General features: G+C 41.7%; 1 protein-coding gene across 2 annotated transcripts; it reads left to right on the top strand.

The window, feature by feature from the left end:
• The first annotated feature begins 7141 nt into the window (after nt 1–7141).
• LOC134484303 (Y-linked testis-specific protein 1-like) lies at nt 7142–9390 on the top strand. Of its 2 annotated transcripts, none has more exon segments than NM_001447574.1 (3): nt 7142–7310; nt 8358–9230; nt 9310–9390. In NM_001447574.1, a coding segment is annotated over 1 exon segment (795 nt). In that variant the 5' UTR covers nt 7142–7310; nt 8358–8434; the 3' UTR covers nt 9230; nt 9310–9390.
• The last annotated feature ends 14365 nt before the right edge of the window (nt 9391–23755 follow it).

The raw sequence follows: 23755 nt of genomic DNA, 5'->3' as shown, positions 1-23755 counted from the left end.
ACCTTGGCAGGGAATTCCAAGGATCAGTACATGGCAGCTGAAAGTTGTCTTGGATGCAATACTGGGAGTAAGGCTCCAGTCAGCCAAGCCCCACCTCAGGATTCCTGAAACAGTACACCAGAACATGTTAGAGAGCAAGGAGACTAAACTAATCATCTGGTTGTCCTCAGCAGGTTGTATACATCCGTTACTGAGGGTTCATAATTATGTTGGTCTTTGTGGGGATGGAAAGGAACACTTATTTAGATCGCCACCTCCTACTATGTGCGACTACAGTGGAGACAATGCCTTAAGACCAAAGTTTTTTGTTTTGTTCGTGTGTGTTTGTGTGTGTGTGTGTGTGTGTGTGTGTGTGTGTGAGTCTGTGTGTGTGTGTGTGTGTGTGTGTGTGTACATGCATGCAAGTGCAGTGTATAAAGTATGGACTAATCCATTTCTCTTCTACCTTATTCATTGAAGCAGCATTTCTCAGTCAAAACCAGAGTTCACCAATATGACTACACTTGACAGCTATCTTGCCCTGGGTATCTGCCCTATCTCTTCCTCCCTGGACTGGGATTCTATGTGAGCAACAAAGCCTACTCATCATTTACCTGAGACCTGTGAGCCATCTCCTCAACTGCTAAGGTTCAAGTCCCGGTGTTGGGCCCATCTCCTTTACTTTTGTTTTCTTATTTTTTTTTTTTTGTCTTGGTCATAATATCAGAACCAGGTAAAGGTATGACTGGCTCACTCAAACAATCACTCAAATCCCACAAACAAATGTGTCCTAATAAGGAGGAGGACCCTGCTGACTCTTTGTTCTGTAAAGTCTTACCTTAACAGATGAGTTAAAGGATGGGATTATTCTAGTAGGTGATTGTGGATGCTGTTGTTGATGTTGAAGGAGGCTGGCAAATGAGGGGCCACAGCTGTGTCAATTATAATAACAGATACAAAGCTGAGTGTGGTAGTGCATACCTATATTCTCAATACTTGCAAAGATCACAAGTTCAAATCCAGCCTGGGCTACATAGTAAGTCCAATGGAAGCCTGGGCTACATCGTAAATCCCAGGCCAGCTTGGGCTACAGAATAAGTCCATGTGTAGCCTGGGCTACATAGTAAGTCCAAGGACAACCTGGGTTACATAGAAAGTCCAAGGTCTGCTTGGCCTACTTACATGACTCTTCTCCAAACAACAACAGTTTTTTTTTTTTTCTTTTTTGGTTTCTGTCTCTTCTATTTCCGGTACACCAATTCCAGTGCTGTAGTTTGGGGTTGTGGAGGAGAACTTTCGTCATGTCTTATGGTCCAGGATTTCCCAAGCAGCATGGCAAACCAAACAGTGCAGCAAACAAGTCCGTTTCGATTGTTGAAGAAAAATATGACACATGGGAAGTGCTGTCTGAAGAAATGGCTCTAAGATGAGACAACGCCTCGGGAGACTGGGCTTGAATCTTGTGCTAGTTTCCTCATGATAAAACAATGATGTTCTAAACCACATTCTGTTTTGGGAATACAATGCTGTGCTTCCATTTCAACACTGCATTATCTCCATATGGCAACCCTGGAAATCTTGTCTGATATTAAACAGATTATAGGAGAGACAAGTAGAGAATAAACACTGTCATTAAAAAGGGATTATACGATGAATATTTTTTTAATTTTTGTCTGTCGTACCAGGTTCAGTGTTCTGCATAAACTCTAAAACACGGCAATTACTTTTTGTTTTTAAAATTGCCAAAGAGAATGGACCTTATACTTTCTATCTAGGTCTAATTGAGACGATGAAATACCATTCAATGCTTTAAAAAAGAAAACAAATTGTGTTTCATTGTCTTTTTTTGTTAATTTCTTATTTTTAGTGTTTTGGGGTTCATTTTAACAATTATTTTTTTCATTGAATTAATTATTTTCTTATTTTCTAGTGTAGATAAAAATTTAGGTTGCTGGTCTTTGTTTCTAATCTAAGAATTATTGTTTTAAATAAAGTTTCCTCTTAGCACCGTCATAGTTATGTCTTACATATTTTGATAGTATGTTTCCTATCTTCTTTTTTTCTTACTGTTACATAATTTAATTATTTCTTGACATATGTATTACTTGTGAATGTGTAATTTAATGTTTCTAGACTGGGAGACTCCTGTTGTCTCTCATTGAAGACTTCTATTTTAGTTTTGTTGTATTAGCAGAACACATCCCTAGGGGCTGGAGATGCAGCTCAGTGGACAGAGTGCTCACTTGACTCTCACACAGCTCTGTTCTCCACCTACAGTGGTGTGGTGGTACATGCCCATAGTCCCATTACCAGGAGGAGAATCAAGACTTCAAAATCATCCTTGGGTGCATAGTGTGTTTGAGGCCAGCCTGGGCTACATGAAACCTGTATAAACATATATGTCCCAAAACACATCTTTTCTTAGGCATTTTCCACACTTTGTTCTATGGTTTCTGAGTGTCTGAAAAGTCCAGGGGTACTTGAAGGAAAAGAACAACCGGGTGCTACTAGGGACTGTTAGTTCAGAGACATTGCCTGGTGAAGCCATCTCATCCTAGCTGGTTTCTGCCTGCCTCTGTTGCTGATGGGCTGATGTGTGTCCACAGCTTTACTCATAATTGCCTTGCTTCATTTTTAGCTGGACCCATTCTTGCTTCCTGGTAAGGCTTTGATGGAGTAGTGACACAAAGAATTGGGGTATCCTTCATGCCCACTGATTCTCTCAACAATAAGGTCTTTCTCTGTAGAAATAGTTTCTCTGTTGCATACATTATCAGAAATAAATAAAACAATCTTTTGTGTTTTATTTTGACACTGAGTTTCATTATGTAGGTAGGGCTGGCCTGAAACTCACTTTATTAACCTGGTAGGCATTGAACTCTCAGAAATCACCTTACTTCTGTGTACTGGGATTAAAGGGACATACCTGGCTCCTTCTCTTTTTAATTTGTTTTTTTAATTTTTCTCTATGGTGTGTGTTTGTGTGTGTGTGTGTGTGTGTGTGTGTGTGTGTGTTTTGACCAAAGACTATCAGATCATCTGAACCCTGATCCTCTGTAAGAGCAACCAGTGTTCCTATGCAGTAGGCCATCTCACCAACCCCTTCTGCCTGTTTTGTAGGTTTCTCATTGACGACGCTTGAATCCTGGCTTTAAAATCCTTGTTGACAATTCTGACAATGGTTTTCTCTTGGTGTCACCACCAGGAAACTAGTTTTTCTCCTCTGCTTTTCATTTAGGCGGATTGTCATGGTGTGACGTGATTTCCATTTGACACCACTTGTCTAGATGTCAGTAGTCCTGACACTGTGGGTACAGTGGCTGTGTATCCTTCATAAACTTTTGGTGGTTTATTGGTTTTTCTGGGTTTGCCTGATTGAATAAAAGGGATTATAACTCCAGTTCATACCAACAGACATATTTTAGAGGGGTCAGGAAGAGTGGTTTCCAACCTTCCTAACACAACATTTTAAACAGCTCCACCAACTGTAACATTATTTCATTGCTACTTCATAACTTTAATTTTGCTATAGTTATGAGTTATAATGTAAATGTCTGGAATACAGCATATATGATATGTGACTCCTGTGCAAGGGCAATTTGTGCTCCCAAAGCGGTCTCAATCCAAGGATTAAGGACCACTGATCTGGACTTAGTGGGATGCCCTTACCGACGTAGATGGGTTTCCCAGTGTTGGTGGGGAGGAGTCTCCATCCCTTGAAGGCAAAGGATCTTCCAAGATCAGGCTTTTTCCTGGGTCCCTCTATAATAGTGGACACACTCTTGATGGTTACTGATGTATCAAGTGACTCCAGGCAGTTTTCTTTCACATCCTCGAAGATGAGGATTCTAAAAAGGGTTCTGCTAGACAAAAGCAGTGGCTGAAGCTATCCCTCGTGATCTTTCCCTTTCCCTAATGGCTCCTTGTCCACAAAAGGCCAACAGTAGATGTCTGAGTCCATTCTAAGCTGCAACTTTCCAATCTACACTCTTCCTCTGTGCTGTTTCTTTAACAAAGAGCATACATGCTAAACCTGAACCCATCTTGTCTTCAGTCAGCACTAACAACCTAGTCCTCTCTGCCAGCTATGCTTTCCCATATGACCCAGCTGCTCACAATTCTGAGGCACGTTCATGCTTCTATGGACAACAGAATGGCACCGATTGGCTAGTGTATAATGATACAGATTCTGTATTATTATGATTCAGAAACCTGTAAATACAAGATGAAGAGACCATCGGCAGAGGAAGGAGTTCTTGTGGGATGTTGTCACCACAGAAGGGATCCAGGGGGCTAGGAATAAAAGAGAGGGAGCCAAACTCCTTTTTCATAATTTAACCTTTTTCCACAATAGCATCATTAATGGATCTTTATTTGTAGGTTGCATCCCTCTTGACCTAATCAATTCTTCACAACTACATTCCCACTGGGGATTAATCTTCAGAAAATAACTGTTGGGTGATCACATTCAAACCAGAGATGATGGTGAATATTTGGATATCTATAGTGGGGGTGGGTATTATTCTTCCCACGTGGTGTACCCTTAAGATCTCTAACTACCTCCTTCCCCACGGTAGCCTCACTGAATGACATGAATTCCGGGTTATTAATGAGGTACAGAAACCAAAGCTCATTGCCATATCCTGTCACAAGTATCAAGCTCGCAACAGCAAGAGCCCAGTGGGAAGAAAAATATGAATAAACTTTATGGTATCTCTAAAGTATAAACCCCCAATTTAATCAAAACATTGTTTTAGACTCAGCTCTCTTATATCGATATTCTTTAAATGTACAAGTCAGTGGGCTTGCTTGTGACTCCTAGTACAGGTTTATACTGTACATTAGCCATCTTCTTTCTCACAACTCACTACCATTTCCACCTGCACACACACACACACACACACACACACACACACACACACATACACACACACACACACCCTGCTGCTCCCCTTCCTTTTCCTAAATGCCCAATTTCACATAATATCCCTTATTAAAATCTAAATTTAGCAATCATCTGTTTGAGTCTGGCTTGTTTCACTTAACATACTGTATTTTACAGTTCCATCCATTTTTCTGAGAACAAAACCCTTTGCTCTTACACATAGATGAAAATCACATCAATGTATATCAACTTTTTTAAGCCATTCATCCAGTGATCAACAGCTAAGGTTATTCCAATGGCTTGTCTATTGCACACAGTTTGGCAATCAGAATGGATGTGCAGGGGTCCTGGTTAGTTTTTATTGTCAGTTTGACTCAACCTGGGAAAAAGGAGCCTCAGCTGAAGAATTGCCTCCATCAGAACGTCCTTTGGCCACATTTGTAAGGATTCTTTTTTGATGGTTGATGTAGAAGGGTCTAGCCCACTAGGCATAGTGTCATCCCCTATGAAGGTGGCCCTGGGTTGTATGAGAAGGAGAGAAAGTTGAGTAGGTCATGGATAGCAATCCAGTACTCAGCATTTCTAAGTTGTCTCTGCTTCCTTTCCTGCCTCTAGAGTCCTGCCTGAGTTCCTGCCCCTACTTTGCTCAGTAACAGACTGGTACTTAGAAGCCTAGAGTGTGAAAATTTTCCTCCTCAAGTTGATGGCTATGATGAGATTATTCTTCTTGTTGCCTACTTGTTCTTCACTTTTTTGAAAGTTCTGTCTGTTTAATGTTCTTAAAATGATGATATCACATGTTTTCTCATGGGCTCTCTGTCTCTCACCGTGTCTCTCTCTGTCTCTGTCTCTGTCTCTCTCTGTATTTGTGTGTTTGAGTGTGTATATGTGTATGTTTGTGTGTATGTTTGTGTGTGCCTGTGTGTGTTTGTGTGTGTATGTATGTGTGTGTGTTTGTGTTTCTATGAGTGTTTCTGTGTGTATGTGCGTATGTTTGTGTATGTGTGTGTGTATGTGTGTGTGTGTGTGTGTGTGTGTGTGTGTGTGTGTGTGTGTGTGTGCTTTCCAGGGTTAAAAAAAAATCCCCAATGCTTTAAATCTCTGCAGGTGCCAAGAGAAGGAAGATTAAGGGGAGAGAGGGGGGAAATTCATGTCATTTGAGTTAACCCCACATTGAGGTCAGCCACATAGTCGACCAACAGTCACATAATGGCAGAGTAGTCATAAGAGCAGAGAGAGAGTAAAACTCAAAGTGTGAAAGAAAATGTGCTTAAAACTACGATAGAAGGAGAAAAAGAAGACGGTGCACTTAGAAAATTGGACAGATTTTAAAAAGCTGCCATAAGTTGTTAAGCTCTAAGTACATTTAAAAAAATTATAATGTTAAAGTGGAAGGGAATTATTGGGAAGAGGGAAGGGATGGTCAGAGTGTAGTGGGGACAGGGGAGGGTTCTGAAAAGAATCCTTTTGAAGATCTGAAGAACTATGTGACACAAACAATTAAAGTGGCCTGTAATTTACAGGTAAATTCCATACTTACCTGGATCCAGTATTCTGTCTACCCATATTTCAAAAACAAAATTACCTCATCTATTTCATCCTGTTTTACTGCATTTGATCTAATAAATTCCTTGTAATCAGAAGTGCTGATAAATTTTAAAGACATTTAAAATATGACTGGTTGATATTGGGTTTGTGATAAGTTTATTCCGACTTTGGAAGCAGGTCCAGGAGCTAATTTTTCCTCGCTCTTTGCAAATAATCCATAATTCATGATTGCCATTGTCTTCAATACAAGGTATTTAATCTTGTCAAATTCCAGCTTTGTTTCAATAAAAATGGCCCTCCTCTAATTGTGGATTTTGATAGAGCTAATTTTGTTGTTCTATCCTGTGTGCTGCCTCGGAAAGAGAGCCTAGCAATATTTCTGATACGGAGAATAACTTAAAGTTAACCAAAGAAAACATAGGAGCTGGGAAAATAACCACCAAGAATGTTGGTGACTCAGAAACCAAAGAGTTTTTTCAGAAAAATAAAAAGCATGAAAAGAGCTACTTGGGCAGACTGTGACTCGAGTCATCAGAATATTTGGGTGGGGACTTTATTTTGGTTCACCAGGAGGCTACATGAGAAGCTAAAACCTGGAAGTTTCTGGAGCTAAAATCTGGAAGATGCTGGAAGTTTCTAAGCATAACTAGGGAAGGAACTGGCCTGAGAGGGGTTCTATGACGTAAGCAGAGCCTGGATGATGTCACAGAGCACAAGGGCGGAGGTTGCGCATCTCTTCCACTTGGAGGCGCAGGACTACTTTGAAGGTGGGTTCACTATCTTCGGAGCGGGGTGTGAAAGCTAGTTCAGCTCCTGAACCCCACAACTGTTCAACAACCTATTGGTGCCTGACCGGTTTCAGAAGACAGAATCTGGACGACTAGGACATTTTCTTTTGGTAAATACGTTTATGAAGATAACTGGGACCCTTGTAGCACAGAAAGCTAAAAGTTTTCCCTCGTACAGCAAGTAACCTTACGTTCCAATGTCTTCCACGTTTGAGAGCTAGGCAGATGGTCTAGGCTAGTCAGTCTCCGGAGTTTATTATTCTTTGCTAACAATATCTAATTCAAAATTCTACTAAAATGCCAAAGCTCCTCTCTGTGCCTGTGTATTTTTGGAGAAAATATTTCTTTTTTTTTTTTTTTTTTTTTTTTTTTTTTTTTTTTTTTATGGAGCTGAGGAACCCAGGGCCCTGTGCTTGCTACGCAACTGCTCTACCACTGAGTTAAATCCCAACACCAGTAGATATTATTTCTAAAAGGCTATTGTTGCCTTCACAAAAGACTCTTGTTGCGGTCGAAAATGCAACAGCTTCGGAGAATAAACCTGGGTCTGGGTCAGGATGCACAGTAGAGAAAGCCAGTGGACTGCTGTGCTTTGTCTCTGGGCAGATACTTGTGGATGTTGCCAAATAGCTCATAGTTAGAGGGTAGAGAAGGGGTGTGGCCACCCTTCTGGCTCCTTTGCTATCCTTTCTCTGTTCTGCTTGCTTAAAGTGGGGACAAGGATACTTAATCCCACACTGACCTAGCCATTCAAGGAGATGTTCCTCAGCATAGGCAAAGTGCCTCGGGCTGAAGAAATATGTCTAAATATGTTATTCTGAGCTGTAGAGAACCATTTTTTCATTTTCCTTTGAACTTTAGATTTTGATTTATGAGATTGGGTTTTTCTGTGGGTAGTTTTGTCTATCCTGGAACTAATTCTGTAGACCAGCCTGCCCTTGATCTCACAGAGGTCTGCTTCTCTCTGCTTCCGGAGTGCTGGAATTAAAGGTGTGCTCCACCACTGCCCAGCACTTCTATGAACTTCTGATTATGACAGCATTAGATTCAGAGGCTCAAACCTGATTACCATCGCCTTCCTCACCTGCTCCAAAGTTCTCATAGACAAGAGCCTTGGTCCAGCACCCTCCCCAACCCCACCCCCATTGTTATTGCAGGTACTCATATGACAGAGGTACCAGCTTTGTCTCTGGTTTAAGCAGGTGAGCTCTTCAAACCCAGGCTATGGGAAAGTATGAAGCCTGAACGCAGAACAATAGCCACAAGACAGTGGACCAGGAGTACCGTGGCCTACCACACTAGGTCTACAGCCAAGAAGAAGAGGGTGTCTGTGAGGAGGATGAGCACACCATCCTTCCAGAAGCGGAAGAGGAAGAGGCCTTCTCCCCAGTCCCTGGGGAACATTGTGGGGTGCAGAATTTCACACGGATGGAAGGAAGGTGATGAGCCCGTCACCCAATGGAAGGCCATAGTTCTAGATCAACTGCCAACAAATCCCTCTCTCTATCTGGTCAAGTATGATGGAGTTGATTGTGTCTATGGACTGGCACTTCACAGTGATGAGAGGATTTTAAAGCTTAAGGTCTTGACTCACAAAGTTGTGTTTCCTCAAGTGAAAGACGCCCATCTCGCAAGTGCCATGGTTGGCCGTGCTGTGGAGCATAAATTTGAGGGCAAACATGGCTCTAAGGACAACTGGAGGGGGGTGGTCCTAGCCCAGGTGCCAATCATGAAGGACTGGTTTTACATCACCTATGAGAAAGATCCAGTCCTATATATCTATCAACTCCTGGATGATTACACAGAAGGTAATCTCCGTATCATTCCAGAGATTTCGCCAGCAGAGGTGAAGTCAGAAGTTGGCAGCGACATCTTAACAGGTCAATGTGTGCAGTTCATCAGAAGTGACGGGTCCAAAAAAATCGGCAAAGTCATTTACCAAGTTCTAGCCAAGCCTTCCGTGTACTTCATCAAGTTTGATGGCGACGTCCACATCTATGTCTATAATCTGATGGAAAAGATCCGTTAAGGTGAAATTCACAAAGTGAGGGGACATATATGGGGAATTTATAGGATTGGGGTGAAAATGTTTGTTTTTCTGTGTTTCAGATACCCAATGGCCTTTGACAACCCCAGTATCTTTTCCAGTGGAATTTGTTTTTGCTCTAAAAATTAAAATGTGTGATGTGACGTGTTGTGTATGCACACTTTTGTGGAGGAGACTGGCTGTGGTGGATGGAACATTGAGAGGAAGCCGGAAAGTTCAAGGCTGTGAACAGTAAGTCTAATGTCACATACACTAAAACAAACAGGACTGAGCTGGTCTGCTCTTTAGGGAGAGGAAAAAACTGGAGATAAGGCTTAGAGGAGCAGGGATGGCACAAGGAAAAAAAAAGATGTATGTTTAGGAAGCAGTGGAGAGGGGCCAGAAATAGATAGACTCTCTGAGGGGAAGTTTGAGGGAGAAACAGATAGTTGGGGAAAGAGTGGGAGGTAACAGAGAGGTGGTCTTGGAACTCAAGGGGAAACCCAATAAACTGATCCAAGCAGACTCAGAATCAGAGAAGATCAGGGATTGTTTGACTAACAAAACCTAATGAAACCTGTTTCTCATATGTAGATGTATTATTTTTATTTATCTGGGTAGGGCAAGGAATGAATACAGGAGACCACAGTGACAAGAATAGTCAGGTCCCCTGGATCTGATATTAAAGGTGGTTGGGAGCCATCGGACATGAGCTCAAAGAACAAATCCCAGTCCTGTTTCAAAGCAGATGAGCTCTTAATCCATTGGTTATCTCTGAAGGCCCCTAAAGTCATCTTTTTAAATAAATCCAACCTTCACATGCAGAGAAGAGACCAGGATGAGGGTAAGAAAGAATAAATTGATGGTGATGTGGAAGAAAGACTAAAGAACACATGTGGGAGTTGAGGATACTGAGAGACGAAGGAATTCCAAGATGGAGTTCTCAAAAAGTGAAGCAGGAGACCCAGGAAGAACAGAAAGGGTCTCGAATGAGTTGAACTTGGGCCACATAAATATTGGTCTCTTTGCTTCCTTAAAGAACAGCCAAGCTATCACTACAGAGGGTGGATGTGAGGTGGTGGCTTCCCCAGAGGACATTTTGACGAGGATAACTCAAGAATAGTGAATGCCAAATTAAGTTTATATCTATCGATTCCTGAAAGTGCCATAAAGCCCATTATTTTGTATGATCAGTAAAAAGAAATTTAAAAAAGAACATGAGGATGCCATGAGCTTATGTCAGGTATTACGTGGATCCTTTGTTTAGCTTCCCTGAGCACTGTTAGACTCTGTTGGATCCTGTAATATTTTTGAGGTCTCTTCTGTATGCCCCTAGATGACCACAAAGGGCTCCTGCACTGGCTTATCTTGCCTGACTCTCCTTCAACTGGATGGCTTCCTACAGACCTCTGGGCCCTTTTACCTTATCTAGCCCCAGGAAGTTCCCATCTTTTACTCACATGAAAGCTTATCCTCAGAAAACTCTTGATGGTGCATCCAATGCAGAGGTGCTGATCTCTCCTATGCCATTTGCCGTGACGTTAAAATGCTTTGCGGTTCCTGACCATGTAGCTCTCTCCTCCTGAGAAGCCCCTGTGCACTCCATGGGGACTCTCTGAGCCACATCTGCACTCCAAGTGTTTCTTTGTAGGCAACCTTACCTTCTACTCATTCATTGCTCTTTCTTCTCTCAAGAATAAGTTTCTCATTGTAGGACTTGAAAATATTTTCTATCGTTGATTAATTCTGCTGTTTGGAATTTTTATACTGGCTGGTTGTCTACCAGTTTCATTTCTGTGAAAAGACACCATGACCAATGCAACTTATAAGGGATAAAATTTTCTGGGGGGGGTTCTATTTTTTTCAGAGTTGGGGATCATACCCAGGGCCTTGGGCTTCCTTGGCAAGCGCTCTACAACTGAGGGAAATCCCAAACCCCAAGGGACAACATTTAATTAGGGCAGGCTTTCAGGTTCAGAAGTTCAGCCTATTTTCATCAAGGCAGGAATCATGGAAGCGTCTAGGCAGACATGTTGTTGGAGAAGCATATCACCCCCACAGTGATATGCTTCCTCCAACAACACCACACCTACTCCCACAAGGCCACACCTCCTACTTGTGCCACACTTACCATGGGAAAATCACATTCTAAACACCACCCTGATTTTATGCCAACTTGAAACAAGCTAGAGTCATCAGAGAAGAGGGTGCCTCATTTGAGAACATGCCTGTATAAGATCCAAATGTAGGGCATTTTCTTAGTGATTTGTGGGGGAGGGCCCAGCCCGCTGTGAGCGGCACCATTCCTAGGCTGGTGGTCCGGGTTCAATAAGAAAGCAAGCTAAGCAAGACAGTAAGCAGTGCCACTCCATAGCCTCTGCCTCAGTTCCTGCCTCCAGAATCCTGCCTGTTTGAGTTCCTGTCCCAACTTCCTTTGGTGATGAGCAGCAATGTAGAAGTGTAAGCTGAATAAACCTTCTCTCCCTAAATTGCTCTTTTGGTCACAATGTTTCCTTACAACAATAGGAACCCTAAGTAAGACAATGTCTTATAGAAACATTGTATCTCGTAGAGCCACAGACTCTTACCTCATAACCACAAATAGAAAGGTATAGACACTTTGTTTTAATTTAAAGGTAAGGGTTGCTCATGTACTGATCTGTGAAGTTCTAGTTTGCTTCCTTCTCTCGGTGATGAATGTCATGATCAAAACTACCTTGCGTAGGAAAGGGTTATTTGCCTTACAGGTTAGAGACCATCACTGAGGGAAACCAGAACAGGAGCTTGAAGCGGTAACAAGGACACTGTTTGTTGGCTTGCCCCCTGTCTCAGTCATTGTTCTGTTGCTGTGAAGAGACACCATGGTCAGGGCAACTGCTATAAATGAAATTATGTAATTGGAGGATAAATTACAATTTCAGAAGTCTGGTCCATCATAATGGCAGGGAGCAGAACACTGGAGAAATAGAGAACTACTGCTTTGTAAGCAGAGAAAGAGAGCGAGAGAGAGAGAGAGAGAGAGAGAGAGAGAGAGAGAGAGAGAGAGAGAGAGAGAGAGAGAGAGGGAGAGAAATTCTGGGAAAGCACTGGGCTCTGGAAAAATCAAACACCACCCTTGTCAACACACCCACTTCCTCCAATGAGGCCACACGTCTTAATGCTTCTAATCCTTGAAAATTTTGTCACTCCCTGTTAACTAAATATTCAAATATATGACTGTGGGAGCCTTTCTTATTCAAACCGCCACACTCCCCATGTCTTGCTCCATTACTATTTCTTACAGCCTAAAAGGCTATTCTTTTTATACATGACTACTGATGAACTTGCCCACAATGGTGGGCCCTTCCACAATAATCATTAATCAAGAAAATGTTCCATAGACTTACCCAAAGACTAACTATTGGAGGCAGTTCTTGAATTGTTCTCTCTTCTAAGTTGACTCCAGATTGTCAAATTGGGGGAAAAAAAGAGAGAGAGAGAGAGACCCATCACCGTAATGTTTCTCTTACTCCATGTTACATACTCACCACCAGACACTCTCTTCTCTCAGTGTATAGACCCACTTCCCTGTATGGCAGAACTGAAGAGTAACTACTGTCACCAACATGAATACTTGAGTATATATGACAAGAAATGAATACATTCTACAGCTCAAAATGCCAAGCAAAAGCATTTTAGTGTGTGCTACACTTACTGGGAGACTGTCAGTCACTAGCCATTTAATGGCTCACAGTAGACCACAGAACCAAAAAGTAACAACCTACATATCATCTCCTCTCAGCAGGAGACAAAACCCTTTCTCAAAACCCATGAATATATCGGTACGCTTAGATTTTTTCAAAACCTACTTTATTTAGGGTTCTAAAACACTTCAAACACCCTTCTAGCCCACCAACCAGAGGTAAGAGAGAGAGAAAGTTGATAGGAAAAGGTTGAGAGTTGTGGACCTATTTAGAAGTAATTCTTTGGGGTAACTCCAATCTTCATTGTGCAGTACTGTCCAATAGGAGATGCAAAAAATGAATCAGTAGCAGTGCTTTGATCTGGCAGAGACCACAAGTCTCTAAGAAACCAAAAGAAGCAGCAGAAGCATTCAGAATCAGCCCGAATAGCTCAGGTTCTTTTGTGCATTTATCATTGCGGAACGAATACTATCGAAGACCATTGAAGCCTTGCTGGTGTAGCAATGTAAAAATGTCATCTCCCTGTCTGTGGGATTTCATTTATGTTCTTCATAAACATCCTGTCCCCATTCAAGCGTGTGCTCCAGCGAAATATCATATGCCTTCTCATGTGTCTGCTTCAGCAAAATATCCTCTACTAACATAGCTTCCAGAAAAACATCCTGTGAGAAATGTGAGTTTCCAAAGAAACTAAATTTTTTCCACTTCATCTAGTCTTATCTCCCACTTGGCCATGACATCTCAAAACATATTATGGCAGTCTTGCAAGGCTCCTAGGCCTCAGCTCCATCACCAACTGGAGCTTCTGCAACTGAACTCCGTGAAACTCATCCCCTTTTATGAGCACAACCTTCAGTTATCCCCGCAAACATTGTGCTCTCTCCATCTTTGCTTTCAGCCAATAGCTGTCCAACTAACAGCCAACTAGGCTGTGACCAGAAAAACCCTCATCAAGAAAGCCAATGAATTTGACATGATTTTTTTTTTCCCTGATGGAACGGAGTGTTCTGCTTGTATGGTTAACCTGGTGTCTGAGTCATCTGTAATAAAACCCACTGCTATTAAGATCAAAATCACAGGAACTATGACAAATAGCAAATCACACGACAAGCATCATAGTTGTCCAAGCCTTTTCTGCAGTCTTATTGAAGTATAATGTACATACTTAAAAATCCATTTATTTAAGTGTGTATTTTAATGATTTTATAGCAAAATTTATAGCTTCCTTCCCTTTTTTAATACTCATTTCCCACTATTTCATACGATATCGAAGTCTATTAAAAACACAGAAGTGAAGTCAGGAGAACAACAAGAGGAGGAAGCAGGAGGTTCTTGATTTGCTAAGACAACAGATACATTGGCAGAATCGTCTGGATAAAACCACTTGGGATACATTGGTTCTTCTCTTAGAGTGCAGCCTCCAGAAAAAGAGTTTAAAGGATTAAGTCATGGGTCCTCCTACATCATATCCAGACATGACCTGGTATGGTCAGCATCACTTTGGCCACTTTCCTGTTAATCCCATTGATCACTCTTACAAGTTGCCTAGCAACTCACATAGTTAACAAACTTATTTGGTTCATGGTTTCATAGGTTTCAGTCCATAGTCACATGATCATGAAAGGGTCACAATAGAGCTCAACTGCTAATCCCACTGGCATCCAGGAAGCATCAACACAGGAAGAGACCAAGAACAAAAAACACCCTCCAAGACATGTCGCAAATGACTAAGTTCCTTAATTTCATATCTCCCAGTTTCCTGCCACCTTCATACACATCCATCAACAGATGAACTCATTGATTACAGCACACAGGGTCCAATTGCTTTTCATAGTCCCACCTTTGAACATTGTACTGGGACAATGTGTATCTTAAACCCATAGGGTAGGGCCAGAAGGTTGTGTCAGAGGTCTAAACTTCACTTCACATTAGAAACAGCTGGGTAGGTTTCTCAAAATCTATTTCTTTCTGGTACTGAGCTACACCATGTCTGCATGGCAGCATTTTGTCTGCAATCAATTGTAAAGACGCCCCCCACCATGTGTTGGTTTGAATGTAAAATGGGACATCACTAATATAAACACACAAGTATATACACAGACTCAAAGTGAGAGGCAAAAAGGGAAGGAGTTGAGTCTTAGGAACCCTCAAGGAAGAGGGAGTGGAAATATAAGATACAGATGTTATCGAGAACCAGAACAAAGCATTGTCTTCTATACAAGACAGGACTACTAGCCTCAGCCCTAGCTGACAGGAAAGGGAGAGTCAGTTTTCTACAAACATAAAGATGGTGATAAGCTGGGCAGGCTCCAGTGGCTTGCCCAATGCCCATGAATTTATGGGCAGCATAAATGACTTTAGTGGGTTATTACAGAGGGGAGAAAGAGAGCTTGAATTTGGGAAAAGGAATTAGGTGTATATGGAACTGGGAGGAGTTGGGAAGAGAAGTGAGAAGTAAATTCTATCATTATATAATGTACAAAGTTCTCAAGGAACTAATAAAAGTGGTTTTTAAAATACCATATCTGTACTGAACACATACAAACCATTTCTTTACATCTCCTAAATAACAGCCCCTCATTATTTCATTTCATTAAGTACAAAAGTAATTCAGAGATTATTTAAAATGTAGGAGGATCTGGGGAGACAGCAGAGGGGTAAAGCCAAGTGTGTGGTCACACTTGCAAATACCAGTGATTGGTATGGGAACAGGAGGATGGTGGTGGCTTCCTGACAGTGAGCCTCACCTCAGGTTCAGCAAGGGACCCTGTCACAAGGTAATAAAGTGGGTAGTGAAGTAGCAGAACACGCTCTACACTCCCACAGCCTCTGAACTTACATGTCTCTATGAACACATGCCCACACACACACACACACACACACACACACACACACACACACACACACACACATATATATATATATATATATATATATATATATATATATATATATATATATATATGACTAGAGTATACAAGCGGCTTGCGTAGGTTATGTGCAAATGCAGTGTTGTTTTATCCAAGGAACCTGAGGAGTTTTAGATCATTGGGAGTCCTGGGGCCAACTCTCAGAGGACACGATATATCTCCTTATTGTGAAAACGAATCCTTTGTTGAGTGTGTGTCAGTGACTCCACACAATTCTCCTCCTCTAGGTTCCTGTGTATCACAGAGAATGATCTGGAAATACTGAAACAAATATAAACTAATGGCTTTGTTGGGGTTTCTATGCTTGTGTTAAAATCATATTTATCACATTTTATTAAATGGAAGGGAAATCTTTAGCTCCCAGGAACAATACACTCAATCATGTTGGCTTCTGTTTTATCCCATTATGAATAGCATTTAATTGCACATCAATAGCTTCCCATGCTTTGAACTAAATCAGGATGAAGGGATATGTTTCCGTAACTTCTATGTGGATAATCAAGTAGAAAGGGGGGAAGTATGATGCCTTTGGCTTATGGAAGAGTTATGACTTGATTGGATACTTGTTATGCAAATAACCCTAACCTCTGAGAAAGGAAATGTAACGATAAAATATACTACCAAATGGGATGGACACTCATTACTTGGTTTCTTTTAAAAGAAAAAAAAAACATACTTTAGGATTTTGAATAAGTGTGACGCTCAGAGGTTCAAATACTTGAATGTGTTTGGATTCCAGTTTGTGGATTGTTCAGAACGGATTGGGAGTTTAGTTTTGTTAAAAGAGATGTGTCAATGGGAGGTGGGGGCCTTGAGATTCAATAGCCCACCAGGCTTCTCTCTCTCTCCCTCCCTCTCTCCCTCTCCCTCTCCTTCTCCTTCTCCCTCTCCCTCTCCCTCTCCCTCTCCCTCTCCCTCTCCCTCTCTCTCTCTCTCATCTGGGGAGAAGGATGTGAGTTCTCAGGAACTACTACAGCCATGCCTGCCTGCCTGCCAGCCTGCTACCATGGTGTCTACCATGATGGTCCATGGACTCACACTCTGAAAATGTAAGACGATAAATAAATGTTTCCTGTCATAAATTGATTTGGTCACCGTGTCTCTTCACAGTAATAGAACAGTAACTAAGGCACACATATTCCTGTTTATTTTTCTAATCCTTCTGTTTTTATTTCATTAAAGTTACCTATTGTCCATTGAACAGTTTTATGAATAAGTTTCAAGTTTAAAGACAAATAGTGCCAAATAGGAAAAGCACTACTAGGAGGTTTGGCCTTGTTGTAGTGGGTGTGGCCTTGTTGGAGTAGGTGTGTCACTGTGGTCATGGGCTTTAAGACCCTAACCGTAGCGGCCTGAAAGCCAGTCTTCTAGCAGCCTTCAGAGGAAGATGTAGAACTCTCAGCTTCTCCTGCACCATGCCTGCCTAGATGCTGCCATGCTCCTGCCTTGATGATAATAGACTGAACTTATGAAACTATAAGCCAGCCCCAACTAAATTTCCTTGTAAGACTTGAGTTGGTCATGGTTTCTTTTCATAGCAGTAAAACCCTAAGACATACATACATATATACATATACATATACACCTAGGTATACACACACACACACACACACACACACACACACACACACACACACCATTTACATGGATTTTAGATCTAGTCAGAGCCCCTGCAGTTTCATTGGTCCATCTGACACACGTGTTCATGGAACATGTCTCTCTCTGTCTCTTGTACTAGGAAGCACGTGGACAGCATCTGCAGACTCTCTTCATTTTACTTTATTCTCCACTTCACCCTTAGAAATCTCAACTTACATAAAGGGGAAGATAAAATATAGCTCTTTTTTTCTGTGGGTAGCTTAAATCTCAAGTCACAAAGGAAAATAAATATAACAAGAAATAATAATAAATATCGAAACTGTGATGGGAAGTTCATATCCGTTCCCCTTAATGAATGTCAACTTTGGAAATTGGAATCCCCGATGAGATTAGACTTTTGAAAAATTCTAATTCTCATGCAGTCTTTGTATTTCTCTTTCCCTGAAAGGAACACCACTAGAAAAAGCCAGACGGTAGGTTGCTTTTGTCCTCAATTCAAATCAGAAGCATTTGATAATGAGCATAGAGGGGGCTCACTCCATGTTTACCAAAGAAGAAAGTAATATGAGGGTGGGAGAGACATCTACAGAGCAGTTGGTGCCTTATTGGTATTAAAAATAAATCCAGAAGTCAAGAAATAATATTTGACAAAAGAAAAAACTAGGTTTTCATTAGGCAGAAATGTTTTAAAAATAGCATTCCTTTAAGTCATGGAAATAGGGGGTGGAGCAGGTCATTCTGTAGATAAATAAAGTCATTGCCATCATTAAATTAAGAATAATGTGGATTTTTAATGGACTGAATAAAATTAGAAATTTTGCCTTTCAAAGGGGAAAAATTTTGTTCCAGAGAGAGAGGGACAAAGGAGTGTACAAACTCATACTTGATTCTTTCAATAAATCTACCTGTAACTCATGTGTTTGTTGATATTAGGATTAAAACACAAATTGGATATCTCGACTTAAGAGTTTAACGTGTGTGAATAGCTGCCAGAGGAAAGACTTGTCCTTGGATTTCTCAAAAGGCATGAAAAAGCCACCGTGGAGTTACTGAATTTTGTTTCAAAGACTTTAGCTCCTTGTCTGCAGGGATGCAGAGCCTCAAAGGAAGGGCATGGGACCTCCTAAGAGGTAGCATCCAACAACTGAGGCCACAGAGAGAGGTAGCCTTTCTCAGAATATGGAGCTAGGAGAGCTAAAAAATGAATGCAACATATCGATCAAATCGCTGTAATAAAACGACGGCAGCCAGTTCACAGAGCGAGGCAGCTGTCAGCGACTCGGCCAAGAACTAAGAGAATTTGAAAAGATAATAACAACACATAGTTCACAGAAGGCACTATAGACTCATGGGGTCTGCGATTTAATCCCATGTACTTTGGGCAGAGAAAACAATCCAAACCAGAGATCCCTCTTGCTCAGCCCAACCGAACGTTGTGCCGTGCCGCGGATGTCCCACGTCAAGGTCTCAACCTAGATGTTGGACGCCTTTGAGAAACCGGAACTAGTTCATTTAAGTGCAGACACCGGAAATGGCTCAAGTCTGTACCTTCATTGGAAGGAGAAAAAATAAGTCACACAGCATAGGAAGTAATCCTTGTCAGGGTCTGTATGAGGTCGGAAGTGTACGGCGCCCTGATCAATCAGTAAGCACTGCCTACACGTGTCCGTGAGCCCACACAAATGAGGAAATCATTTTTAAATTTAAACACAATTTCTAATAACTAGTAACTTTTAAGTGTCCAGTTTTAGCACAAGCTTCCAGATTATGTGGTTTCTCAGGCAGAACAACGCCGCAAAAGAAGTGAGTTTGAAACTTCGGAGGTTCCCACTATATGACAGCAAACTAAGAAAAGCATGGAGGGAAGGAGAAGGGGAGGGGGAGCGGCAAGGGGAGGGGGAGGGGGAGAGAGGGAGACAGAGACAGACACAGAAAGGGAGACAGACAGAGACATACACACAGACACACACATGCAGAGATATACACGAAGACACACTCAGCCCAATTGAGGATTTATAGAAAGATAACCATCAAAGGACCCGAATATTTGGTGCAAAATTAGGTGAGCTGTGTGGAGGAATGAGTGCCAACCAAATTTTGCAAGTTCTGCAGCCACCTGCATGTTTCCGCACCCCCTTAGCTGTCGGGTTATCGCATACATGGCTGTCACTCCTGCTTTCTTCATTTGTATTTTACTTTAAATCTCCCTTCTCCCCTATTCAATGTGGCCAGCGGTTTTCCATGTGGAAGGACTTCACAATGCACTTTGTTGAGGGAGGCAGGGAAAACAATTTCAAAATAGGCTCAGTGCTAGGGCAAACAGTACAAACAATCCATACTTCACCTCCCAAGGAGGGGCTCAAAGAACACTGAGGCTCTGGCTGGAGCACAGAGCCAAGCTTACAAAGTTAGGGCCCACAGCATCACTGGGAACCAACCAGCAGCTCTCACTCAGCCCTCCATGCTAATGACTCATTCTCATCTCTTGAGACCAGAGGAAGACGCATTTGGAAGATCTTCTCCCTAAAAATGAGGCTTTTATGGAAACTCTTACGAAACATAAGAACAATTTTTAATAGGAAAGCACACACACAGTAAAAAAAAAAATAAATGGCAGATTCGACAGCCTTTTCTGTGATACCATCATGTACACACACACACACACCAGAAGAATAGACCTACATAAAGGATATATTTCCAGGCACAGATATCTGTTGGGAGGAGTTTGACGTTCTAACAAACTTCAGCCAAGGACTCCATTCGGAAGATTCAGAAGGTCAAGACATTGGTTTACTCCTAGGAGCAGATCACTATCTATCTCACAGAACCTTTATGGAAAACAAAGGCAGATCACCCTAGAATGAGTTAAATAGAATCCCTTTCAAGGCTATTTAAGAAATTTGGAGCCAAACTCTACAGACAGTTAACAGCAAAGAAAGTTACCCATGACTGCAGTTTGTATAATACTACTGAACCTGGTGAAACATTTCCTAGTCTCCTAGGAATCATAGAAGTGAGAGGGAACCAAGGCAGCCTGGGCAGCAGACTTCAGTCTCCATACCAAGTGCACTTTGCAGGCTAACACCCACACTGCTAGTCTGCAGTTCACCAATCCTGGTCATGAAGGCATTGAAGAACAGTAGACGCCCTACCTGGTAGAGCCACTGTCTCTGGTTCCTGCCTTCAGGAGGCTCCATGGTCATTCCACTCTTAACTCTCCACAATCCTGTTGACAAGTGTCTGGGCTTTATCTTTGACTTAGGAGTATATTTTAGTCCTTTAGATCTCTCTCTCTCTCTCTCTCTCTCTCTCTCTCTCTCTGTGTGTGTTTGTGTGTGTGTGTATGTGTGTGTGTGTGTGTGTGTGTGTGTGTAAATGTTATAAAGATTAATAAAAAGAAAAAGTTTCTGGTTACAGTAAAAAATTAAATAAAGATTCATTTTTTAAAGCTTTATTTATTTATTCCATGTATGTGAGAACACTGTCACTGTCTTCAGACACACTACCAAAAGAGGGCATCAGATCACATTACAGATGGCTGTGAGCCACCATGTGGTGGCTGGGAATTGAACTCAGCCCCTTTGGAAGAGCAGTAAGTGCTCTTAACCACTGAGCCATCTCTCCAGCCCTAAAATATAGTTTCTTAAGAGAGCAGTATAGCGTGGGAAGCAATAAAGATGCCCCATTTATGGATGAGTACTCAGTCTCTTTGAACCCCTGGGACTCGGGAAGCACCTTGGACAAGGAGGTGGGAAGAGTGTAAGACCCAGAGGGTGAGAAGAAGGGCTGGGATTTGCTGCCTTCAGGACATGACATGGCTGCTGCAATTGTGAGCTCACAGCAGCTGTGGTCACCTGCATACGCCTATAAAGGACCACGAGCTAGACAGAATCCCTTACTGAGGAGGTTTTCAGGTCCTGATGGCTGCTGGGGTAAAAGAATCATTCTTCTCTGAGGGTTCGGTCACTGGTAGAATTCCCACATTCCTGTAGATGGTCACACATCCATAAGTACATAACCAATGCTAATTGGGCTTAGTGGTTAAAGGTTGGGAAAGAATTTATGAATTTTGAGGGATGGTTATTGGCAGGGAATTTGGGCAGTGCTGAGGGTGAAAAGGAAGAGGTTATGGCCATGTTTCATTGTATACATGTATGAAATTCTCAAGGATAAAGACAATTTATTATTTAATAGAAAATTTAGACTATTAGCTTTAGCTGCGTAATATAAGGGTGTATGACTTTAAAGAATTCAAATATTGAACATAAATCAAACTAATTGACTGCCTTATGATTCAAGGAGCAAATTATACGTACTTAATATAATACACGTTCTCCCTCTTTCTGTCTCTTTCTATCTCTTTTCTCTATGTCTCTCTGTCTCTCTCTCTCAAACACACACACACACACACACACACACACACACGCAGATGCACACTTACATTATTTTTATGTTAAGGTGTTAAAATTCATGACACAATCAATGTGAAGGAATAGAGGTTTTATGGGCAAACAGTCACAGTCATTGGGTTCAGACTGTCGTGGAAATGACCACATGGCAACAGTGTATTGATCTGTGTCACTGAGAACTTGCATGAGCCCTGTTTATATTTGGGTGGATCAGGCATCCAAGAGTTCAGTCTGAACCAGCCAGCTCCCTTCTTCTTGCCCCAGTGACCTACTTCTGCTAGGGCACATCCTGAAAGATTCCTCCACCTTCCTAGACAGTGCCATCAGCTTGACACAAAGTGTTCCCACAGGTGAGACCCTGGGGAAATTTCACACTCAAGCCCTAACAACAAGGAGCGAGGCAACTGGGAAATGCTTTATGAAAACAGTTTAATTTCAGTTCTGTAAACAGGACAGGGAAGAACCCTTTGATATGGATTGATTTAGTCTTTAGCTTACAGAGTGCACCCCAAAAGATACATAGTGTAGAAAATGCACAGTTTTCTATGTAGCAAGCATGGTGCTGAAAACAACACATTAATGAAAAAAAATGCAAAGAACTGGGATATATAGTAACAATTCCAAAAGTCAGTTTGAAAGGCTCTTTTATTTTTATATGTGAGCTGTCGTTATTAGTTCCCACCTGTGTTAATTTTACAAGGAAAGAAAATCTCAAGCTCTGACTATCCCATCGACCATGGTATCATTCATCTCGGTGTTATGGGTCTCCCATCTAGGGATTAATAATCAGGGTTTGACCACAAAATCCATCAGCTCAATACATGAGGCTTTAGCGGAGAAAGTGAGGTTACAAGTATGTAATGCCCTTTAGTGTCTTCTCTGCCTGTCTGTTGCATGCATGCCTTGTTGTTGACTATTGACGATGGTAGTGGTTGTTGTTGTTTTTAAATATGAAATGTTGAATGCAAGGGATAGTGGCAGTGATCCAATAGATCTTTGCATCCTCACTTTCTCTTTCCTATCTCGTGCTAAGTCTCCCAATCCTCAGCAATCATTCAAATACACTGAAACAACTCAAATATAATGAAACAAGGTGAAATCAAGACACTGAAACAACTCAAATATACCGAAAAAAGGTGAAATTAAGACACTGAAACAACTCAAATATACCAAAACAAGGTGAGGTCAAGATGCACTAGCCATCTATAATTTGTGTTTGCATGTTGACCATAATCGTTTGGTAACCCTTAAAAACCACATGATGGGACTTAGGAGGATCGGTGGGTGAAACCGCTTGCTGCCTAGGCAGAACTGAACTCAGATCCCATTCATCATGAAACAGGCAGGGGAAACCTGTAACCCCAGGGACAGGAATGGGGAACAGAATCATTAAGGTCTGCAGGCTTCCAGCCCGGAGGAAATTTTGAGAATTTGGGATCAGGCAATGACACCACCTGTCTTAGTTAGGGTTACATTTCTGTGAGGAGACACCATGAACAAGGCAACTCTTAATAAAGGAAATATTTAATTAGGGCTGACTTATTGTTTCAGAGGTTCAGTCCATTATCATCATGGTGGGAAGCATGGAATACATGGTGCTGGAGAGTGTTCTATATCTAAATCCAAAGGCAGCCCAGAAAGAGACTTGTAGTCACAGGCAGCCAGGAAGAGCATCAAATCTACCTCATTGGGCAGAGTTTGAATACTAGGAGCCCTCCGAGCTGGCCTACACAGTGACAAACTTTCTCCAACAAGGCCACACCTCCTATTAGTGGTACTTACCATGGGCCAAGCATATTCACACCACCGAAGTGCATCAAAAGAAAATCGCAGAGAGACATAGAGAAAGATACTGCATGGTATCCTCTTGTAGCACGGTGCTGCAACCCCCTCCACACACACACATAA

Source organism: Rattus norvegicus, chromosome Y (assembly GCF_021556685.1).
Source record: "Rattus norvegicus strain SHRSP/BbbUtx chromosome Y, alternate assembly SHRSP_T2T, whole genome shotgun sequence".
NCBI classification, from domain to species: domain Eukaryota; kingdom Metazoa; phylum Chordata; class Mammalia; order Rodentia; family Muridae; genus Rattus; species Rattus norvegicus.
The sequence above is the reverse complement of the archived record's forward strand: the minus strand, read 5'-3'. Positions and strand labels throughout refer to the sequence as shown.

What these genes read in the sequence shown, in the direction of transcription:
- LOC134484303 (XM_087601300.1), top strand. Translation starts at nt 8,435, where the DNA reads ATGAAGCCTGAACGCAGAACAATAGCCACAAGACAGTGGACCAGGAGT.